Source organism: Myotis lucifugus, unplaced genomic scaffold (assembly GCF_000147115.1).
Source record: "Myotis lucifugus unplaced genomic scaffold, Myoluc2.0 scaffold_190, whole genome shotgun sequence".
NCBI classification, from domain to species: Eukaryota; Metazoa; Chordata; class Mammalia; order Chiroptera; family Vespertilionidae; genus Myotis; species Myotis lucifugus.
The window spans coordinates 1,497,513-1,513,881 of NW_005871238.1; the positions used below are offsets into that span (position 1 = coordinate 1,497,513).

At 60.3% G+C, this 16,369-nt stretch overlaps 2 protein-coding genes across 3 annotated transcripts in view; both read right to left on the minus strand.

Annotated features, from left to right (window-relative positions):
* Positions 1–2,323: 2,323 nt before the first annotated feature.
* Positions 2,324–10,521, minus strand: TAGLN2 (transgelin 2). 2 transcript variants are annotated; one of them, XM_006096893.3, is made up of 5 exons: positions 10,367–10,521; positions 4,507–4,714; positions 3,888–4,062; positions 3,335–3,437; positions 2,324–3,090 (listed from the first exon to the last, which is right to left on the minus strand). In XM_006096893.3, exons 2-5 carry the CDS (start codon positions 4,684–4,686, stop codon positions 2,949–2,951), a joined length of 600 nt encoding a protein of 199 aa, XP_006096955.1. In that variant the 5' UTR covers positions 4,687–4,714; positions 10,367–10,521; the 3' UTR covers positions 2,324–2,948. The 2 variants fall into 2 exon arrangements, with proteins under 2 accessions (XP_006096955.1, XP_006096954.1); XM_006096892.3 differs by lacking the exon at positions 10,367–10,521 and adding an exon at positions 8,473–8,714.
* Positions 10,522–12,210: 1,689 nt separating this feature from the next.
* IGSF9 (immunoglobulin superfamily member 9) overlaps positions 12,211–16,369 on the minus strand; it is an 18,796-nt gene continuing 14,637 nt past the window's right edge. Inside the window, 13 exon segments of the mRNA XM_014462785.2 lie at positions 12,211–12,528; positions 12,530–12,678; positions 12,839–12,966; positions 13,153–13,808; positions 13,811–13,945; positions 13,948–14,033; positions 14,348–14,389; positions 14,843–15,025; positions 15,120–15,204; positions 15,393–15,643; positions 15,898–16,073; positions 16,266–16,341; positions 16,344–16,369. The exon segment at positions 16,344–16,369 is cut by the window's right edge and continues 5 nt beyond it. Of these exon segments, the coding sequence (XP_014318271.1) occupies positions 12,481–12,528; positions 12,530–12,678; positions 12,839–12,966; positions 13,153–13,808; positions 13,811–13,945; positions 13,948–14,033; positions 14,348–14,389; positions 14,843–15,025; positions 15,120–15,204; positions 15,393–15,643; positions 15,898–16,073; positions 16,266–16,341; positions 16,344–16,369 (2,041 nt within the window). The 3' untranslated portion in view covers positions 12,211–12,480.

Below are 16,369 nucleotides of genomic sequence, written 5' to 3' on the forward strand. Positions count from 1 at the left end.
ATTACTAATTTACCCTTTAGCCTTCTCGGCAACAAATTTGATCCCGGGCCCTTTATTGTTCCCGCCCTGGGGCCCAGCCCTTTCCCTGTTCCACTGCTCCTCGGGCTGTTTGCCAAGCTCTCAAAGGCCTTCTGGGCTGTCGAGGTGGCTGTAGAGGTAGGAATGAGACATTCTGTTCTCCCCATGTGCAAGCACACAGATGCTTACACACGCACCACAGGACACACACCTCCCTGCACCCACAATCCCCAGTCCTCGGTGAACACAGGCTCACAGGCAGCTCCCATTCACCGCCATAGACTCTTCTCCTCCACCTGAGCCCTAGTCCAGGGGATTCTCACACCTGGACACACGCTCACAGGTGCAGGAACAAACCACACACACCTGCTGTGAGCCAAACTGGGTGGAGCTGCCGAAGCCCTCGTCCTCCCCCTCCAACTCTCCTTTCGCTTGGCCACAAAGGGCCGGGCCTACTTTCTCTCCACCTCCACAGTGATTTTCCACTACGAGGCTGAAGGCAAGGAGTCAATGAGCCAAAGTCGGCTCCTCTCTCTTCCTCCCGCCCTCCTCCCACCGACTCCAAATCCTCAGTGCACCTTGCATTTGCCCAGAGCAACACCCCACTCTCCATCCCCTTCCCAGCCTCCCCTCCTCTGGCTGAAGGGAGCACTGGCTTCTGGGGTTCTTACCTTTTGGAAATGAACATGGGGAAGCACTGGAAGCTGACAGACAGGAGGGCTGCTGGGACCCTGGCCTGGCAGGGCAGTGTGTCACCAGCCCAGGGGACTCAGGCACAGAGCAGTGTGATATTCATTCAACACCTTTTGTCACCCTCATCCCCCGCTGCCCCTCTTCTTGCTGAGCCTAGAACGGCACAGATTTAGCCAGGCTGACCGGGCTCAGATCCCTGTCCCCCCACTTTACGTGTCCTTGGGCAAATGTCTTGCCCTAAGACCCAGTGTGCTCATCTGGAAACAAAAGGAGGAAATACAGTAACATCCACCTCCTATTGTCAGAATCCACTGGTAGAAGACTGATTCTCTTGCCTCTGTACCATGCTGTGTCTCATGAACTTATGAGGCAGGTGGCCAATAATTCAGCTATAACTGAATCAGGGAAGGGTGCAAATAGGTTGCTTTTTTAGTATCAATATCCGTGAATTCAATGCTTTTTCTGTAATGACATCACTCTCCTTCAGTGGCATTCCACAAACCCTTCCCTGAATGGGAGATAAGGGGGGTGGAGGGAGGGCCAATCCCTGGGAACCTGCACACAGGCGGTGGCCTATCTTATCTTTGCCCAAGGAGAAGATATTTGCAGTCAGCAAGCAAATCCCACCTTCCTGCTGGTGTGGTCAGATCAGGCTGAGGCACTGGGCTGGCCACTTCTGCACAGCCCTGGCAAGGGCTTGCTGCACAGTAGGTGCTTCTTGACAGGGGGAGCCACAGTGGGGCAGGGGAATGGTGGGAGAAAGGCACAATGCGGAGTGGGGGGCTTCCCTTCCTAAGGAAACAGATCCGTGGAAGTAGAAAGGGGGGAAGAGACAATGCAGACCAGGCCCCTGGGCTGGCTGATTGGGGTGGCACCTGATGTGGGAGGCTGGCCCAGGGTCTCTCAACACAGGGTCTGATGGGAAGGCCATGGAGTAGAAACACCAGGGGTTAGAAACTAAGGGTGGAACATTCATGCCTGGGGGAGGGCTAGGAGCTCAGAACAGCCTGACCCCAAACCTGACCATCTTGGTCCACGGCTCCGCGTCTAGAAGGGAAGCTTGCTGCCAGTCTCGCCCAGCATGCAGCTCACAAGTTCATGGGATCGACCAACAAGGCTTCCTCCTTCCAGCTACCACCACCAACTCCCAGTTCATTCCCCAGCTCACCAGCTCTTCACCATGGAAACCCTGCCTGGGGCCTCAAGCTAGTCTGGCCACCTGGCCCCAGGCCTGCAAGAGTGGCCTCCCCCTTAGAGACTTGCCAGTACCCAGGGCTGTTCCAGCCACCAGCCCCACCTTCCTGCAGTGCCTGAGAAGTTGCTGGCTGGCAGGACTGCCCAATTCCTTGGGTAGGTCAAGGCCCCGCTCTGTGGACACTGCCCACATACCCTGCATGATGGCTCCCAGCCCAAGAGGAGTTGAGAGGACCTGTCCCTTCTCAACCCCAACCTCTCTCATCTAAACCAAAAGGAAAAGATGGAGGATATCAAAGATGAGGGTGAGGATTGCAGCCTTTCACTCAACAACCTCCCCATATTCTTCAGTCTTGCACTTCCCCCCCAGTCCCTCTCCAACAGTGGGCTCGGGGGCCCCAGACACAGCCAGCCAGAGTCCATCCAAAAAAAGGGAGATTCTTTATTCAAAGTCATTACTCAGATTCTTCAAGCCCCAGCCCAGAGGGGGCAGCCCTCCCGCCCCTCTCCCCTCACCCCACCCCTGAGCCAAAGCGAGGGGAATGGAAAATGAGAAGCCAAGAGGGCCTCTGCCAGGGCAGGCTGCCTCCAGTGTGTGGTGAGCCCAGTCCAGCTGCAGCAGGGTGGCAGCTGCCACCGACCCCTCCCTATAAATTAAGTCTCTGCAGCCACAGCTGTGGGGAGGCGTAGTTGTGGAAGGGAGGCCCAAAGGCTGCGTCGCTGACCCCAGCCGTGGAATGGATTGAGAGGTCAGGGGAGGAGAGGTATGAAGGAGGAGGAAGACGCCCTAAATTTTGGTCCCGGGGGCGAAAAGAGGAGGCCAGTTGGTCCAGTTTCTGTGTGTGTGGAGAAGGGAATGTATTAGTAAGCACAGGGGGAGAGGCCGCCATGGGGCACCCCCAGAGGAGATGCGCCAGGCCAGGCCCTCCCCCTGGCAGAGAGGAGCCTGAGGGCTCCAGGGGCTCTTGGGAATGTCACTGCTAAAATATATATTTATATATATTAACCATCCAAGGAGGGGCAGGAGCGGGGCGGGGAGCGGATCAGAGGATCTGGCGTGGCATCCCATAGCCGGTCATGCCCGCCTGAGACGCCCCGCGGTTGGTGCCCATCTGTAACCCAATCACGTTCTTGCCCTCTTGCAGCTGGTTGTCTGAGAAGTTCCGGGGGTTCTCCTTGGACTTCCTGGGTGGAGAGGGAGGGCTGGTTAGGAGTGAGGCTGCCCCAGTCATGTCCTCCCTTTGCCAGCTCTGCCCTTGAGCCTTGAGCTCTCTGAAGCCACCTCCTCGCTCTCCAATGGGAGTCCCGGGCCGGAGGATGAAGTAAATGAAGGTGAAAGTACTTTGCACACGGCCAGCTGCTAGAATGGGACAGGAATGGGCAGGGTGACCACACCTGCCCGGGCCTGGGCAGCCCCAGCCATACTCACTTAGGAAACCAGTTGGGATCCCCAGAGAAGAGGCCATCATCCCGGGCTACTGCCAGCCCACCCAGGTTCATCAGCGTCCGCTGCACGCAGGCCATGTTCTTTCCTGGGAAGGAGAAGGGGGTGTTGGCCTCAGCAGAGCTGGGGTCCTGGATGCCAGGGTTCCACCTCTATCACTAAGTCAGCAGGCCCAGCTTCCAAATTCTTTTCCTCTTCACCCCCAGACCTTTTTCCATCCCAGCCCCCAACATGGTCAGCTCCCATAAGACACACACACGTGCGAGGGCACACATGTGCAAGGGCATACACGTGCAAGGACAGACACGTGCGAGTGCATACACGTGTGAGGACAGACACGTGTGAGCGCGCACACGTGTGAGCACATACATGTGCGAGCTCATACACGTGCGAGCACACACGTGCGAGGGCACACACGCCTAGTCCACCACACCCCTCTTTGTCCTCAGAATGCCAGAAACCTGCCCTTTCCCCCTGGTCAAGATGGCCCAGCCCGGTCTCTGGTCCCCTGGATGACAGCGCTGTGGCCCTGGCCCACCTTCCCAGAGGTCCACTGTCTGGAAGATGTCGGTGGTGTTGATGCCGTAGCGCTCGGCTGCTTGCAGGAACTGAGAGATCTGCTCCATCTGCTTGAAGGCCATGGTGGAGGCCTGGATCTTCCTCACTGGGGCCTGCCCCTCTGGGTACAGCCCGTTAATGAGCTCACACAGCACCTGGGGGAGGGCGGCAGGTGTGTAGAGGTAAGGTCACGCCCACCGAAGATCAGAGCGCTCCACCCTCAGGCCAGAGACAGTGACCCACAGGTCTCTCTCCCTCTGAACACACCTGTCAGCCTCAGGCTCCTGCCAGGCGGGCCTCTGAGGCCAGAGTGAAAACCTCAATATTTTAATATCAACAGTTCTTTCTTTGAGTACCTGGTGTCATCTAGGGCCTCCACGGCGAGGCCCATTCACACACACACACACACACACACACACACGCCCATTCACACACACACACACACACCCCTTCACTCAGAGGGAGGGAAGCGTGCACCCTCTCCAGGCTCAGGAAGAAGTCGGGTGGGGTAAGCCCTCCTTCTTCAGGTGAAACAACCCCAGTCCCCAGACCCGGCCCTGCTCTCCCAGCACTTCCGGTCCGAGGGGCCCAGCTCTCACCGTGCCATCCTTGAGCCAGTTCTGGAAGTTCTCCCGCCCGGGCTGGGGCCGGCCCACATCCTTGCGGCACTGGGTGGTGATCCACTGGATCAGGATCTGCTCCAGGTCTGCATCGTACTGTTTCTCAATCTTCTGCTGCACCTCGCGGCTCAGACCGTAGGCAGGTCCCCTGTTGGCCATTCTGAAGGGTGGTGGTGGCTGTGGGGAGCTGGGAAGGGGACACACCCAAGCCTTCGGTCAGCACTCTGCAGGCTTGGGCAGCGGGGGCGGGGGGGGGGGCGGGGCTCTGCCTGCAAGGACACACATCATACCCCCATGGAGGACCCCAGAGGTGAGAACAGGTGCCAAATGAGGGAACCCTCATCTTGAGCCCTGAACATGGGCTAGAACAGCACTGCTCCGAACCCTGGCCACACAGGACACCTTGGGTTCCCACCCCCGTGACATGCAGTCTGTTTATCATTAAGGCTTCCACTAAGTTTCATTTAAATGGCTCCACTACTGCCCTAGCCGGCTTGGCTAAGTGGATAGGGCGTCAGCCTGCAGACTGAAGGGTCGCAGGTTTGATTCCGGTCAAGGGCATATGCCTGGGTTGCGGGCTCGATCCCCAGTAGGGGACATGCAGGAGGCAGCCAATCAATGATTCTCTCTCATCATTGATGTTTCTTTCTCTCTCTCTCCCTCTCCCTTCCTCTCTGAAATCAATAAAAATATATTTAAAAAAATAAAAATAAATGAATGGCTCCACTACTAAAATGAAATGTAAAGCCCACTGGGATAGGATAAGGAGTAAATAAGGTCAAGATAGGGAGGTTAGCCCCTGGTTTGGGGTGGTGACTTTTAACAAAGGCAAACTGGCCCTCACCGGTTTGGCTCAGTGGATAGAGCGTCGGCCTGAGGACTGAAGGGTCCCAGGTTCGATTCCAGTCAAGGGCATGTACCTTGGTTGCGGGCACATCCCCAGTAGGGAGTGTGCAGGAAGCAGCTGAATCAATGTTTCTCTCTCATCGATGTTTCTAACTCTCTATCCCTCTCCTTCTCCCTTCCTCTCTGTAAAAAATCAATAAAAATATATTTTTAAAAAAAAAAAAACAAAAAACTGAAGGCAAACTGATCATTCTAACCCCAACCCTGCTTTTTTCAGCCCTGGGAAGGAGAGGGATTTGGGGAAGGAGAAAGAATAGAGAGTGGCTTGGGAAGCCAACTGAGCACCCACTCTTTGTGCTAGAAACTGTAGCAGATAGAAGTCGCTTCTCCTAAAGTTGCCCACGGTACCACCAGAGAGACACAGTGAACACATATTAAAGGGCAAGGGTTGTACAGGACAAATACCAGACTACACAGTCAGACCACATGTTGTAGGAATTCAGAAAAGTGTCTGGGCAGGAGCAGCTTGTAGGGCTTCCTGGAAGAGGCAGGTCTGAGTACACCCTTCACAGATTTCAGCAGGCAAAAGGAACTCCCCACGAGAAGCCAGGCAATGAAAACAAATTTGAGCCCTGGCCTGTTTGCTCAGTGGTTAGAGCAGCAGACCTCGGACCAAAGGATCTCAGGTTCGATTCCCAGCCAGGTCAAGGACACATACCTTGGTTGCAGGTTCCCCAGCCCCCCCATCAGGGTGTGGGCAAGAGGCAACCAATGGATGTGTCTCTCTCGCATTGACGTTTCTCTCTCCCCCTCCTCCCTCCCTTCCACTCTCTCTAGAAACTAATGAAAAAATTATCCTCGGGTGAGAGTAAAAAAATAAAATTCTACGAGGCAAAATAATGGTGCCCCCACAGATGTCTATGTCCTAATTGCCACGACCTGTGAACGTTGCCTCACATGGTAAAAGGGTTTTGCAGGTGTGACTGAGTTAAGAATCTTGAGATCAGGAGAGGACCCTGCACCATCCAGGTGGGCTCAGTGCACTCAAGGGTCCTCATGAGCAAAAGAGGGAGGCAGCTGAGTCAGAGTGGGATAAATGAGAAGGAAGCAGAGGTGAGACTGTGGCAAGGCCAGGAGCCAAACAATGCAGGTGACCTCGAAAAGGTGGAAAGGTAAAGCAATGGGCTCTCCCCTAGAGCCCCCACGAGGAATGCGGCCCTGCCCACACCTGATGTCAGCCAGTGAGACCTTGAGTGGGACCGTTAGAACTGTAAGAGAGTAAATGTATGCTGCTTGAAGTCACTAAGTTTGTAGTAATTTGTTACATCAGGGAACTAGTACAGGAGCCCTTTCTAGCTTGGTTCATTTAGAGATGGTATTTTTAGAGAAAAACGGGGAGAGTGGGAGGAATGGAGAACTACGCAGGAACTTCGTTTGAGGTTGGGAAGAACTGGGTGGTTTCCTGATCCGTGGCCTGAGTTGGCAGCACCTTGCTGTGTGTGGGCAGCGTGTTCCCATCCACCTCCTCACTGCCTGGGTCCCACACCCAGGGGCCCAGCGGCAAAGCCACCGATGCCAGGACCCCGTCCCCTCCCTGGGTGGGCAACTTGCTGTGTGCAACAGAGCTAGCTGTCAGGGTGCTCATAAGAGGGGGTCCCCAGGACAGGCACCTGTGCTCCAGGAGAGGAGGAGGAGCCACTCCTCCTGCCCACATCTGGCTCCGGGCCAGGGCAGATTTAAGGGATGAAGTCATCTGGCTCCCTCTCTCCCATGCACCCCACATTGAACAATCCGCCACCCCCTCAGTGGGCCTGAAGGCTCGGCCTCTGGACACGTCATCAGGCCGCAGGGGCCACAGCTGCCCCAGCCCTCTCACACCTCTCAGCCCCACGGTCCTATCTCAGGCCAGTCCCCTCCCCCACTCCCACATGGCTGCTCCTTATCCAGCTGCACATTTCCGGCAGAGATCCTCCCCATAAATCAGTTATTTTTAAACCTCATTCAGAGCAACCCACCCCACCCCACTTCCCCCGGCCTGAACGCTGGGCCAGATGAATGTCAGTCTGGGCCTTGACCCCACACAACCAGCCACACTCACGCACTCAGCTGGGGGAGGGCAGGCAGTCGAGTGGCCGAGGCCTGTAGAGAGGAGACTAGCTTTCCCCCAGGCCAGACCCAACTGCTCAGCCACCACTCAGTGGAGACCTGTGACCCCTGTCACACAGGGGCAAGGCTGGACACTTGGGAGGAAGGGGGGGGGCGGCTATTGTCCTTGCCCAGCAATCCGCCCTTTCCCAGCCCAATGTCCAGACCTCTCTTCTGGGGGCAGCTTCACTATTACCACTTGGGTCGCTCAAGGCTGTGTCTCCACGGGCCCACGTGGCCTCGAGCCCAGGGGTCACAGTGGCCCAGAGAGAAAAAGCGCAGAAGAATGATCAACCCACACCCCAGAGTTAGGAGAAGAGAGCAGGCCCGGAGCCTGACCCTTCCAGGGGCCCCCACGGGCAGACAGACACAGCCTTGCAGACCCACTTCTGGACACGGGATGGACTGAGGGCCCCTCCCCCACCCCGGCGCCTGGACACAGCTGGCAGGGTCACAGCCTCCAGCTGCCGTGTCCAGGCTCCACTCCGGGCCACTGCCCTAGAGCCCTGAGGTGCCAGTCACAGGGCAGAGCTCCAGGAAGGGGCAGACCCAGCCGGGCCAGCCTGTGGCAGCTGGTTCTCCTCCCCGCCCCACACCAGCAGGCGAGGGCTGATGGGCTGTGGCTGCTGGGGCAGAAGTGGCCCACCCTAGTGACACCCACAGGACCTACTGCTGCCCTCCCTCAAAGGAAGGGAAGGCAGCCAGTTGCCTGCTGGGCCGGGGAGAAGCTGTGGGGGAGATGCCCAAGCGCCCAAGCACAGGACCCAATGGAAAGACAACAGCTGAACGACTTGGGGGGGTTGGGGGGTGGGTGGCTGTGAGAAACCAAAACTGGAGATCTGCCTACATCTGTGGGAACAGCCCTGCACCCCCACAGAGAAGGGCACGCTGGTTGGGAAAGGAGCAGAGGCCACAGGCCCTCAGCCCTGCCCAGACCCTGGGCTGGAAGCTTACCTCACCTCCCAGGCCAATGCCAAGGAAAAGGCGGATGCGGCGTGGGGGTGGGGAGACGCAGGGTTCCTGGAGGTTTCACTGGAGACAAAGGGACTCTCCATTCATTGTGCAGATAACCCCGGGGAACTTCCCAGCTCAGAACTGGGACAAAGAGGATTCTAAAGGGCAAAGTGGGAGTCCCTGTCCCCAAAGCCAAGTGCCACAGGGAACAGGCAGAAGCAAGGACGGTGGGGAACCCAGGACTGGGGTAAGCCCCTCACCAAGAGCCGGGGAGCAGAAGCGAAAACAAGCCACACAAACAGGAAGCCGCAAGGCCTGCGGGAGGAGGGGTGAGGTGGGGATGTTGCCATAGCTTCTGTGTACCAAACAGGCACGGGTCAGGGTGGGGGCACTTCGCACGGGGGAGTGGTGACAGGCTCCGAGCGCGCAGAGGTGGGTCCTTGGGAAGGGGCCGCCTCCCGGCAGTTCTGGGGAGCAGCAGGTGCAAGACGCGCCTGCAGGAGGCCGCGTGGAGGTGCAGAGCGCACCTGGAGGACAAGGAAGTTCTGCGTTTGGGGCAGAGAAGTAACTCAAGAAAATGGTTCCGGAGAAGCCGACGTGCCACCTGGGAACAGAGCTGGACTCTGAGCTAAAGCCCCACACCTGACACTCCTGTGGGCAGGAGGGAGGGGGAGAAGGGATCAGGGGCCAATCCCCGGGGGCAGGCAGGCAGTGGGAATGAGGAGGGGCTGCAGTCGGACTACTTTCTCGGTTCTGGGGCGCTAGGGCCCTGCCGGCCCCGCCCCACCGTGGGCTCCCCTGCAGTTTTGGGTCATCCGCGAGGACCAGGGGGAGAGATGGGAGGGGGCTGAGCCAGGGCGGGGGCCCTCCGTCTGGTGCCCTGGGGTCAGAGGGAGAACTGGGGAGCCCCCCAAGTCCCCTCTCACGCCTCCGCCGCGGCTCCCCCTCACCTCCCCCCGCTGCCTCCTGGAAGCCCCCCGATACCAAGGTCCCCCAGGACTCCCCCGGCCAGGGCGCCGGGGCCTGCAGGGCGGGAAGGCTGCCGGCCGCTTCCGGCCCTCGGGTCCGGCCCCCTCCTGGCCACACCCTGGGCCGTAGCGACCGCGGTGAGTCACGCCGCCGGCGCTGGGGTGACGCAGCGGTCTGGGCAGCCCGCCGGCCGCCTGCCCGCAGCCGCCGCCCGCTTTCTAAGCAGCGGGCGGCGGGGGTGAGGGCCTCGGCTCACGTTGGGGCGGGAAGCGGCCACCCCTCCCGCCACCGCCTCGCGCTGGCCGGGCACCCGGCGGGCGCGGTCAGGGCTGCAGCCCCCCCGTGCCTGCGCTAGGGGGCTCCCCCGGAGGAGATGCGGCTGCAATCCCGCCCGGACCCGGGGAGGAGAGGCCATCGTGGGGCTGCCGGAGCGCAAGCCCGTGACCCCGAGTCCCCAGGAGGCACGGACAGGCCGTCCCGGGGCGCAGAGAGCGGGCAGCGCCGCACGTGTCGGGAACCAGGAAGTGCGGGGAAGTGCCGGGCGCCGAGCTGCCCAGGAACCCGGGCGCGCCGTCGCTGGGCCAACCAGCCAACCCAGACGCCCCCCTTCCGCACCCGAGGGGACCCGAGCTGCAGCTGCGCGCGGGGTGCAGACCCCGGGTCCCTGCTCAGGGCAGATGCCCCGTCTGTGCACCGCAACAGGCCTGACCTCATGGCCCAGCAATGCCGCCAGGGCTGGGGCAGACCCTGACAGCGCGGGGCGACGCGGCCATCGGACCTGGCCTCCCAGCCTCTGGTCCCCAACCTCAGTGCAGCTGGTCGCCGACGGAGCTTCTCGCTTCCTAGAGAGCACCCCCCCACACACACACACACACACACACACACGACACACACGACACACACGCCATTAAAAAACCCTCCTTACCGTCGGGCGGGCAAGAGAGCGCGCACTGCGGACGGGGCTGCAGGGCAAATGGATCGCAGAGGTTGGGCTGGGGGTTTTCAGCGGCTCCCGCCTCGGACGGGGCGGACCCGGGGCGGGGCGAGGACTGGGAGGGTTTAAAGGCGCCGTAGCGGGAGCCTTGACCGAGGTTAGAAGGGAAGGGCTGTGGATGGGACCTTGGTTACAGGATCTGGGGGTCAGGGCCTCCTAGGGCAGCGGCAGTGGCCTTCACCCAGGACCACCTCTACCCAACCCTAGAGCCAGGAGAGGCGTGCCTCAGTGGGGACTTTCAAATCTTCAGCCAGTTTATGTGGGAAAAATCCTCTCGGTTTGAAAAGGGTGGTTAGGTCCTGACCTAACCGGTTTGGCTTAGTGGACAGAGCGTCAGCCTGCGGACTGAAGGGTCCCGGGTTCGATTCCAGTCAAGGGCACATGTCCGGGTTGTGGGCTTAATTCCCAGTTGGGGGCATGCAGGAGGCTGCCGATCAGTGATTCTCTCTCATCATTGATGTTTCTACCTCTCTCTTCCTCTCTGAAATCAATAAAATAAAGAATAAAAAGGGTAGTTAGGGCCTGGCTGGCATGGCTCAGTGGTTGAGCATCAACCCATGAACCAGGAAGTCACGGTTGGATTCCCAATCAGGGCACATGCCCAGGTTGCAGGCTCGATCCCCAGTGTGGGATGTGCAGGAGGCAGCTGATCAATGATTCTCTCTCATCATTGATGTTTCTATCTCTCTAGCCCTCTCCCTTCTTCTCTGATATAAACATATAGGTATTAAAAAGGGTGGTTAGGTAAACGGAGGCCCAGGAAAACGCACCTCCCCCCAAGTTGGGTGTGACAGGACTGGGGCTGGCAGGCCAGGACAGCACCCGCACCTACTTCAAGCTGAGGCAGGAAAATTCAATGAGGTCATTGCTTGTGGTGCCGAACGCGTGTGATCAATCAGCGCTGGGACCCAGGGTTCAGACCTGACTACTCCCCCCTCCACCGCCTCCCCAGTGGAGGAGGCTATCAGTGCTCCTGGGAGTGGAGGAGGGCAGTTTGGGGGCTAAAGCCGTGCTCCCCCCTTTCAGGCAGAATCCCCGCTTATATCCGCGTATGGTAGAAGCCAGTTTCACCTGGTTTTCAAGGACACCCACCATTGTCCTTCCACCTTGCTGTTCTCTCTCCCCCAGTCCTACTCAGTCCTACATTCCAGGGCCTCGGGCCATTCCCTAGAAGCCAGTCAACGTGCCTTCACTCAGGCCGTCCCCTCTGCCTGGGGTGCTTTTGGGCCCTTGACTCATCCTCACCTGCTCTCCCCCCCACGCCCTCTTCATTTCAGTTCCCTGGTCTAGTAGTACTACCTCCCCACCTGGAGAACGAACTGCTACAAGTACGCCTTGGAGAGCGGTGCCTACACGTCAGAGTGCTCGGCTGTTCGCTATCTTTGTTCCCACTCGGAAAGCTCCGAGGATCCCCCACATGAAGCGCTGGTCCCAGCACAGGCTGTAAGCGTTCCCTGCTGACTCCTTCCTTTGTGCTACCACAATAACGAAGGCATTGCCTTATCACGGCACTGATCGCATCATGCTGCAGCTATTTCTCCCGTCTGCCGACTGGAAAGAACCCCCAAGGGCAGGGCTTGACTTAGTGAACTCTATTTTCTCAGCATCTAGCTTGGTGGCTGGTCTCTGGTCGCTGACTTCAGTAGGCGCTCAATACATGCTTTTTGAATGGATGTTGAATGCTCCTCCATTCACTTAGGAAGAATGCCCGCCTTTCAAGGGTTCGAGATCCCGCGCCCCCCCCCCCCCTCAGATTCAAAGTCAGACAACATAGAAACATTTTCCAGACTTTCTTTATTCACCTGTATAAAACCTCACCCACACCACAAACACACACACACACACACACACACACACACACCCTTCAGCAGAACTAGGACCCCGCCCTAGTGCCCAGGCTCAGCACATCCATCCCACACCACGCCCACCCCAGCCCACCATCAGGGTCTGTGTCTTGGCCTCCAAGGGGCAGGGGCAGTTGCCCAGGCGGAGCCAGGTCTGGTTGGGGCCTCTCTTCACAGGGTCCCTGTGCCTTTCACGCTGCCTCACGTGAGGGTGTTCACAGCAGAGTGGGCCTGTTCAGGATGGGGGACCCGGCTGTCGATAGGCGGGGAGCCAGGTCCTAGCGGCATCTCGGCCGGCGGCGGAAGGCCAGGGACTCTCCCGCAGGGCAGCACAGCGGGCCTCGGGGCCGGGAGCCGGGGCGGCGCTCAGGGGGCAGCTCACCTCCGGAGTCTCGGCACCTGCCGGCGGAGGGCAGCACGAGGAGAGGAAAGAGTCTTGAGGTTCACTGGCACCATGAAGCTCCCCAGGGCCGGCAGGTCCCATGACCCCAGGGGGCAACCGCGAACAGGTTGGGTCCTAAGGCTGTGGGTGGTGGAGCCTTTCTGGAGGCTCACTTACCTAGCTCTGGCTCAGCTTCAGGTCCGGGTCGAGGGCCAGCCAAGCCCAGGTACAGGGTCTCCAGCAATTCCACGTCCCCCGGGAATTCTGAGTCCCATTCATAGTTCTCGTCCACAGAGGTGTCCCTCCTGTAAAAAGACACAGATGTCTGGCGTGGGTGGGTGGGGGGTGGAGGGTGGCCAGAAAAGCCTGAACCTGAACTTCCCGAATTCAGGCCACAGTGGGAGCAGAGCAGAGAAGGCAGGAGGTGTCAGGAGAGGGCTGGGGAGACAGTCCAAGGTGACGGGGCAGGGATGGGCAGGGACTGCCCTCACCTCTTGCTGACGGTCACCACATGCTCCCTCCGGGGCCACCTCTCCGGGCCACTGGCCCAGCTGCTGGTGTCTCCTGGAGCCGGGCTGAGGTAGCTGCCTCCGGCGGAGGGGGCCGTGGAGGGGGGCCGCAAGAAAGAGGCGCTGCCCCGCCCGCTGCTCTGGCTGGTGAGGCTGCCCCGAGGGGCGGCGGGGAGAAGGCCCGACAGCAGCCGGTCCCTCAGTGTCCAGTCGGCCAGCGCTGTGTACGGGCCCTCCGGGGCAGCCCCAGCCCTGCCCACAGCCCCGGGAAGCACTGCCCGGGGGGAGGCCGGAGGGGAGTCCAGGGGCTGAAGGAGAGAGGAGGGCGGGCAGGGCCGGATGTCCCTGTAATCTGGGGGTGGAGCAGAAGCAGGCTTCTCCAAAGGGGGCCAGTCACCGTCCACATTCATCTCCCTGAAGAAGGGCAGGCTCAGGTACTGGAGCAGGGGTCCGGTTCCTGGCAGGGGGCTGGGCGGGGCGGCGGGAGAGGGCCCCACAGGGCTGATGTCTGTAATGCAGAGGGGCTGGGGCAGCCCGGTGGGGCTGCTGCTGCTGCAGTCATAGGACCTGGCCTGGTGCCGGGCTGGGGTCCGAGGTTCAGCCTGCTCAGGGCCTGACCTTTTTTTGGGGGGGGCCCCCCCCTTGGGGTCCCAACCCCAAAGCGCCCCATCTGGGTCCCCCGGGAAAAAGGGGGTTCCTGGGGCAAAGGGCCCCCTTGTTCTCGAGGACGTTCTGGAGGGGGAGCTTGGGGTTCTTGGCTCGGTTCCCCTCACAAGAAAGCTTTTGGCGCAGGCTGGGGGCTGGGGACCCCCGGAGCTTCAGCTTGGCCACACTGTCAGGACTGCCCGAGCCTGGAGCAAAAGCTGGGGGAAAGACAGATCAGAGCCTGTGGTAAGGGCCAGTCCCCGTCCCAAGGAAACCCACTGGTTGGGGCTGGAGGGGTTTGGTACACAGCAGAGCAGAGCTAGGAAAGCAAGTGAGCAAGGACCCACGTGGAGGTGGAGGGAGGCTCAGGCAACCCTGGACCACCCCCAGGCTGGCTCTGCATCCCATCCTCACCTCACCATCCCATCCTCATCTCTCACAGCTCCTACCCAAGGTACAGGAAAGGAGCAGAGGATAGGGGCACATTGGGGGGGGGGGTTCGGAAGGAGGCCCAGAGGAGGAAGGACTTACAGTGGAGATGACAACCGGGGTGGAGAGAAGAGAAGAGGTGGATCTGTAAGGGCAGGAGAACCAGAGGTGACACAGGCAAACCAGGGCTCTCCAGGGCCCAGGCACAGACCTCACCCCATCCGTCTGGGAACAGTGTAGGCCAGGCTGGGTGCAGGAAGGGTGCTGGGTGTGGGCTTTCCTCCAAGTAAGAGGCGCTGACTGAGGGGGGCTGGCCCTACCTTGGAGGGGGGTTGCTGAGGGGGGCTGGCCCTACCTTGGAGGGGGGTTGCTGAGGGGAGGCTGGCCCTACCTTGGAGGGGGGTGCTGAGGGGGGCTGGCCCTACCTTGGAGGGGGGTGCTGAGGGGGGCTGGCCCTACCTTGGAGGGGGGTGCTGAGGGGGGGCTGGCCCTACCTTGGAGGGGGGTGCTGAGGGGGGCTGGCCCTACCTTGGAGGGGGCTGCTGAGGGAGGGCTGGCCCCTACCTTGGAGGGGGGTGCTGAGGGGGGCTGGCCCTACCTTGGCGGAGGCGCTTGCAGTGGTGGCGGCGGCGGGCAGCCCTGCGGCGGCTGGTGAGGCAAGCAGCCAGGATGCTCACAAGGATGGCCACCCCCAGGAAGCAGAGCCCACCCAGCACGCCAGCCAGCACGGGCTGTGGCAGGAGGCCTGGCAGCTGGGTGCGGGAAGGGTAGACCTCCAGGCCTGCGCAAGGAGCCATGAGGGGAGGGCCAGTGTCCAGATTGAGTGGGCTCAGAGCCCCTGGGCCCCGGCCCCGGCCCTCCCTCCAGGTTCTCACCAGAGGTGGAGATGTTGGCCGAGTTGCTGGGACTGCTGACATAGCCACCGGCCAAGGCCACAAGGCGAAACTCGTAGAGAACATCCTGGGGGTGGGGAGTTCAAGGAGGTCAGGGCCCGGCCTGACCTCCCACACCAGCCCCATTTGAAAAGATAGAGCAGTGGGAGGGGAGGGGGAGGTAGGAAGCTGGGAAGATGGTCCAATCTGGGTTTGGGGAATGGAGCTGGGACCTGGAGAACCGCAGAACCCCCTGTGCCTGCTTCCCACACTAACCTTGATGAGGCCAGGCACCAGCAGCTGCACTTCTGCGCCCGCCACAGCCCTGTCCAGCACCTCCCAGCTCTGCGAGCCTTGGCGGCCCTCTAGGATGTAGCCATCCAGTCTCTGAGGGACCATTTCCGGGGGATCCCAGTGTAGTAGTACCCCCCGGGGGGTCCTCACTGCCACCAGACCTCGGGGTGGGGACAGAGGAGGCGGCATCTCTGTGACAGGAAGTGTGGGGGCAGCTGGTGTGGTAGGAAGCCCTGAATGGGACAGATAGGCCGGGAAGAAATAGAATTTCCAGTGCTTCCCCTCTTCCCCGGCCTCCCAGGGCCGCCAGTGGCCAACCATTCTCCCAGCACCCCTAAGATAAGGCTGGATCATGCTCCACAATTTCCTCTGGACCCCAAGCTGCCCAGCACCTTTGCATCCTCCCTCCCAGGTCCCCCCATATCCAGCTTCTCCTGCCAGCCCCTCCCTATCCTCATCTACTGCTTTGGGGTGAGAGGTCTCTCACCTTCAGGGACAGACAGGACAATCTCGCTGAAGGGCCCACTGCCCAGCTTGTTCTGAGCCAGGACACTGAACTGGTACTGGGTGTGGGGCTTCAGCCCTGGCACAAGGAGGTGAGCCGCCCCAACGGGCACCGCCAGGGACAACCAGTCGTGGTGGGCTCGGTCGGAACGCTTGGCCCTAGAACATGAGGAAACAGGGCGCCTCATCAACCAGGGTCACCTAGGATTCTCTGGAAGTCAAGCAGCGGAGTTGGGGCAGGGTTGGGGTGGGGCAGGGGGAGGGAGGAGTGGGGAGGGAGGAGGAAGGGCAGAGAGCCAGAGAGAACCAGGGTGGGGAAGAGAGGAGTGGCCTGGCCTGCAGGGCACTCACAATGGGGTGTACCAGACGCTGAATCTCTGCAGATAGCCACCATCGAAGCCAGGCTCCCAGGAGACATTGGCACCTTGGGCAAGGGCACCACGGACACATTGGTG

What these genes read in the sequence shown, in the direction of transcription:
- TAGLN2 (XM_006096892.3), bottom strand. Translation starts at nt 8,573, where the DNA reads ATGGAGAGTCCCTTTGTCTCCAGTGAAACCTCCAGGAACCCTGCGTCT. An exon ending in ACTGGCTCAAGGATGGCACG is followed by an intron (nt 4,063 to 4,506) that starts GTGAGAGCTGGG and finishes GCCCTCCCCCAG; the next exon opens with GTGCTGTGTGAGCTCATTAA. An exon ending in GACAGTGGACCTCTGGGAAG is followed by an intron (nt 3,438 to 3,887) that starts GTGGGCCAGGGC and finishes TCTCCTTCCCAG; the next exon opens with GAAAGAACATGGCCTGCGTG.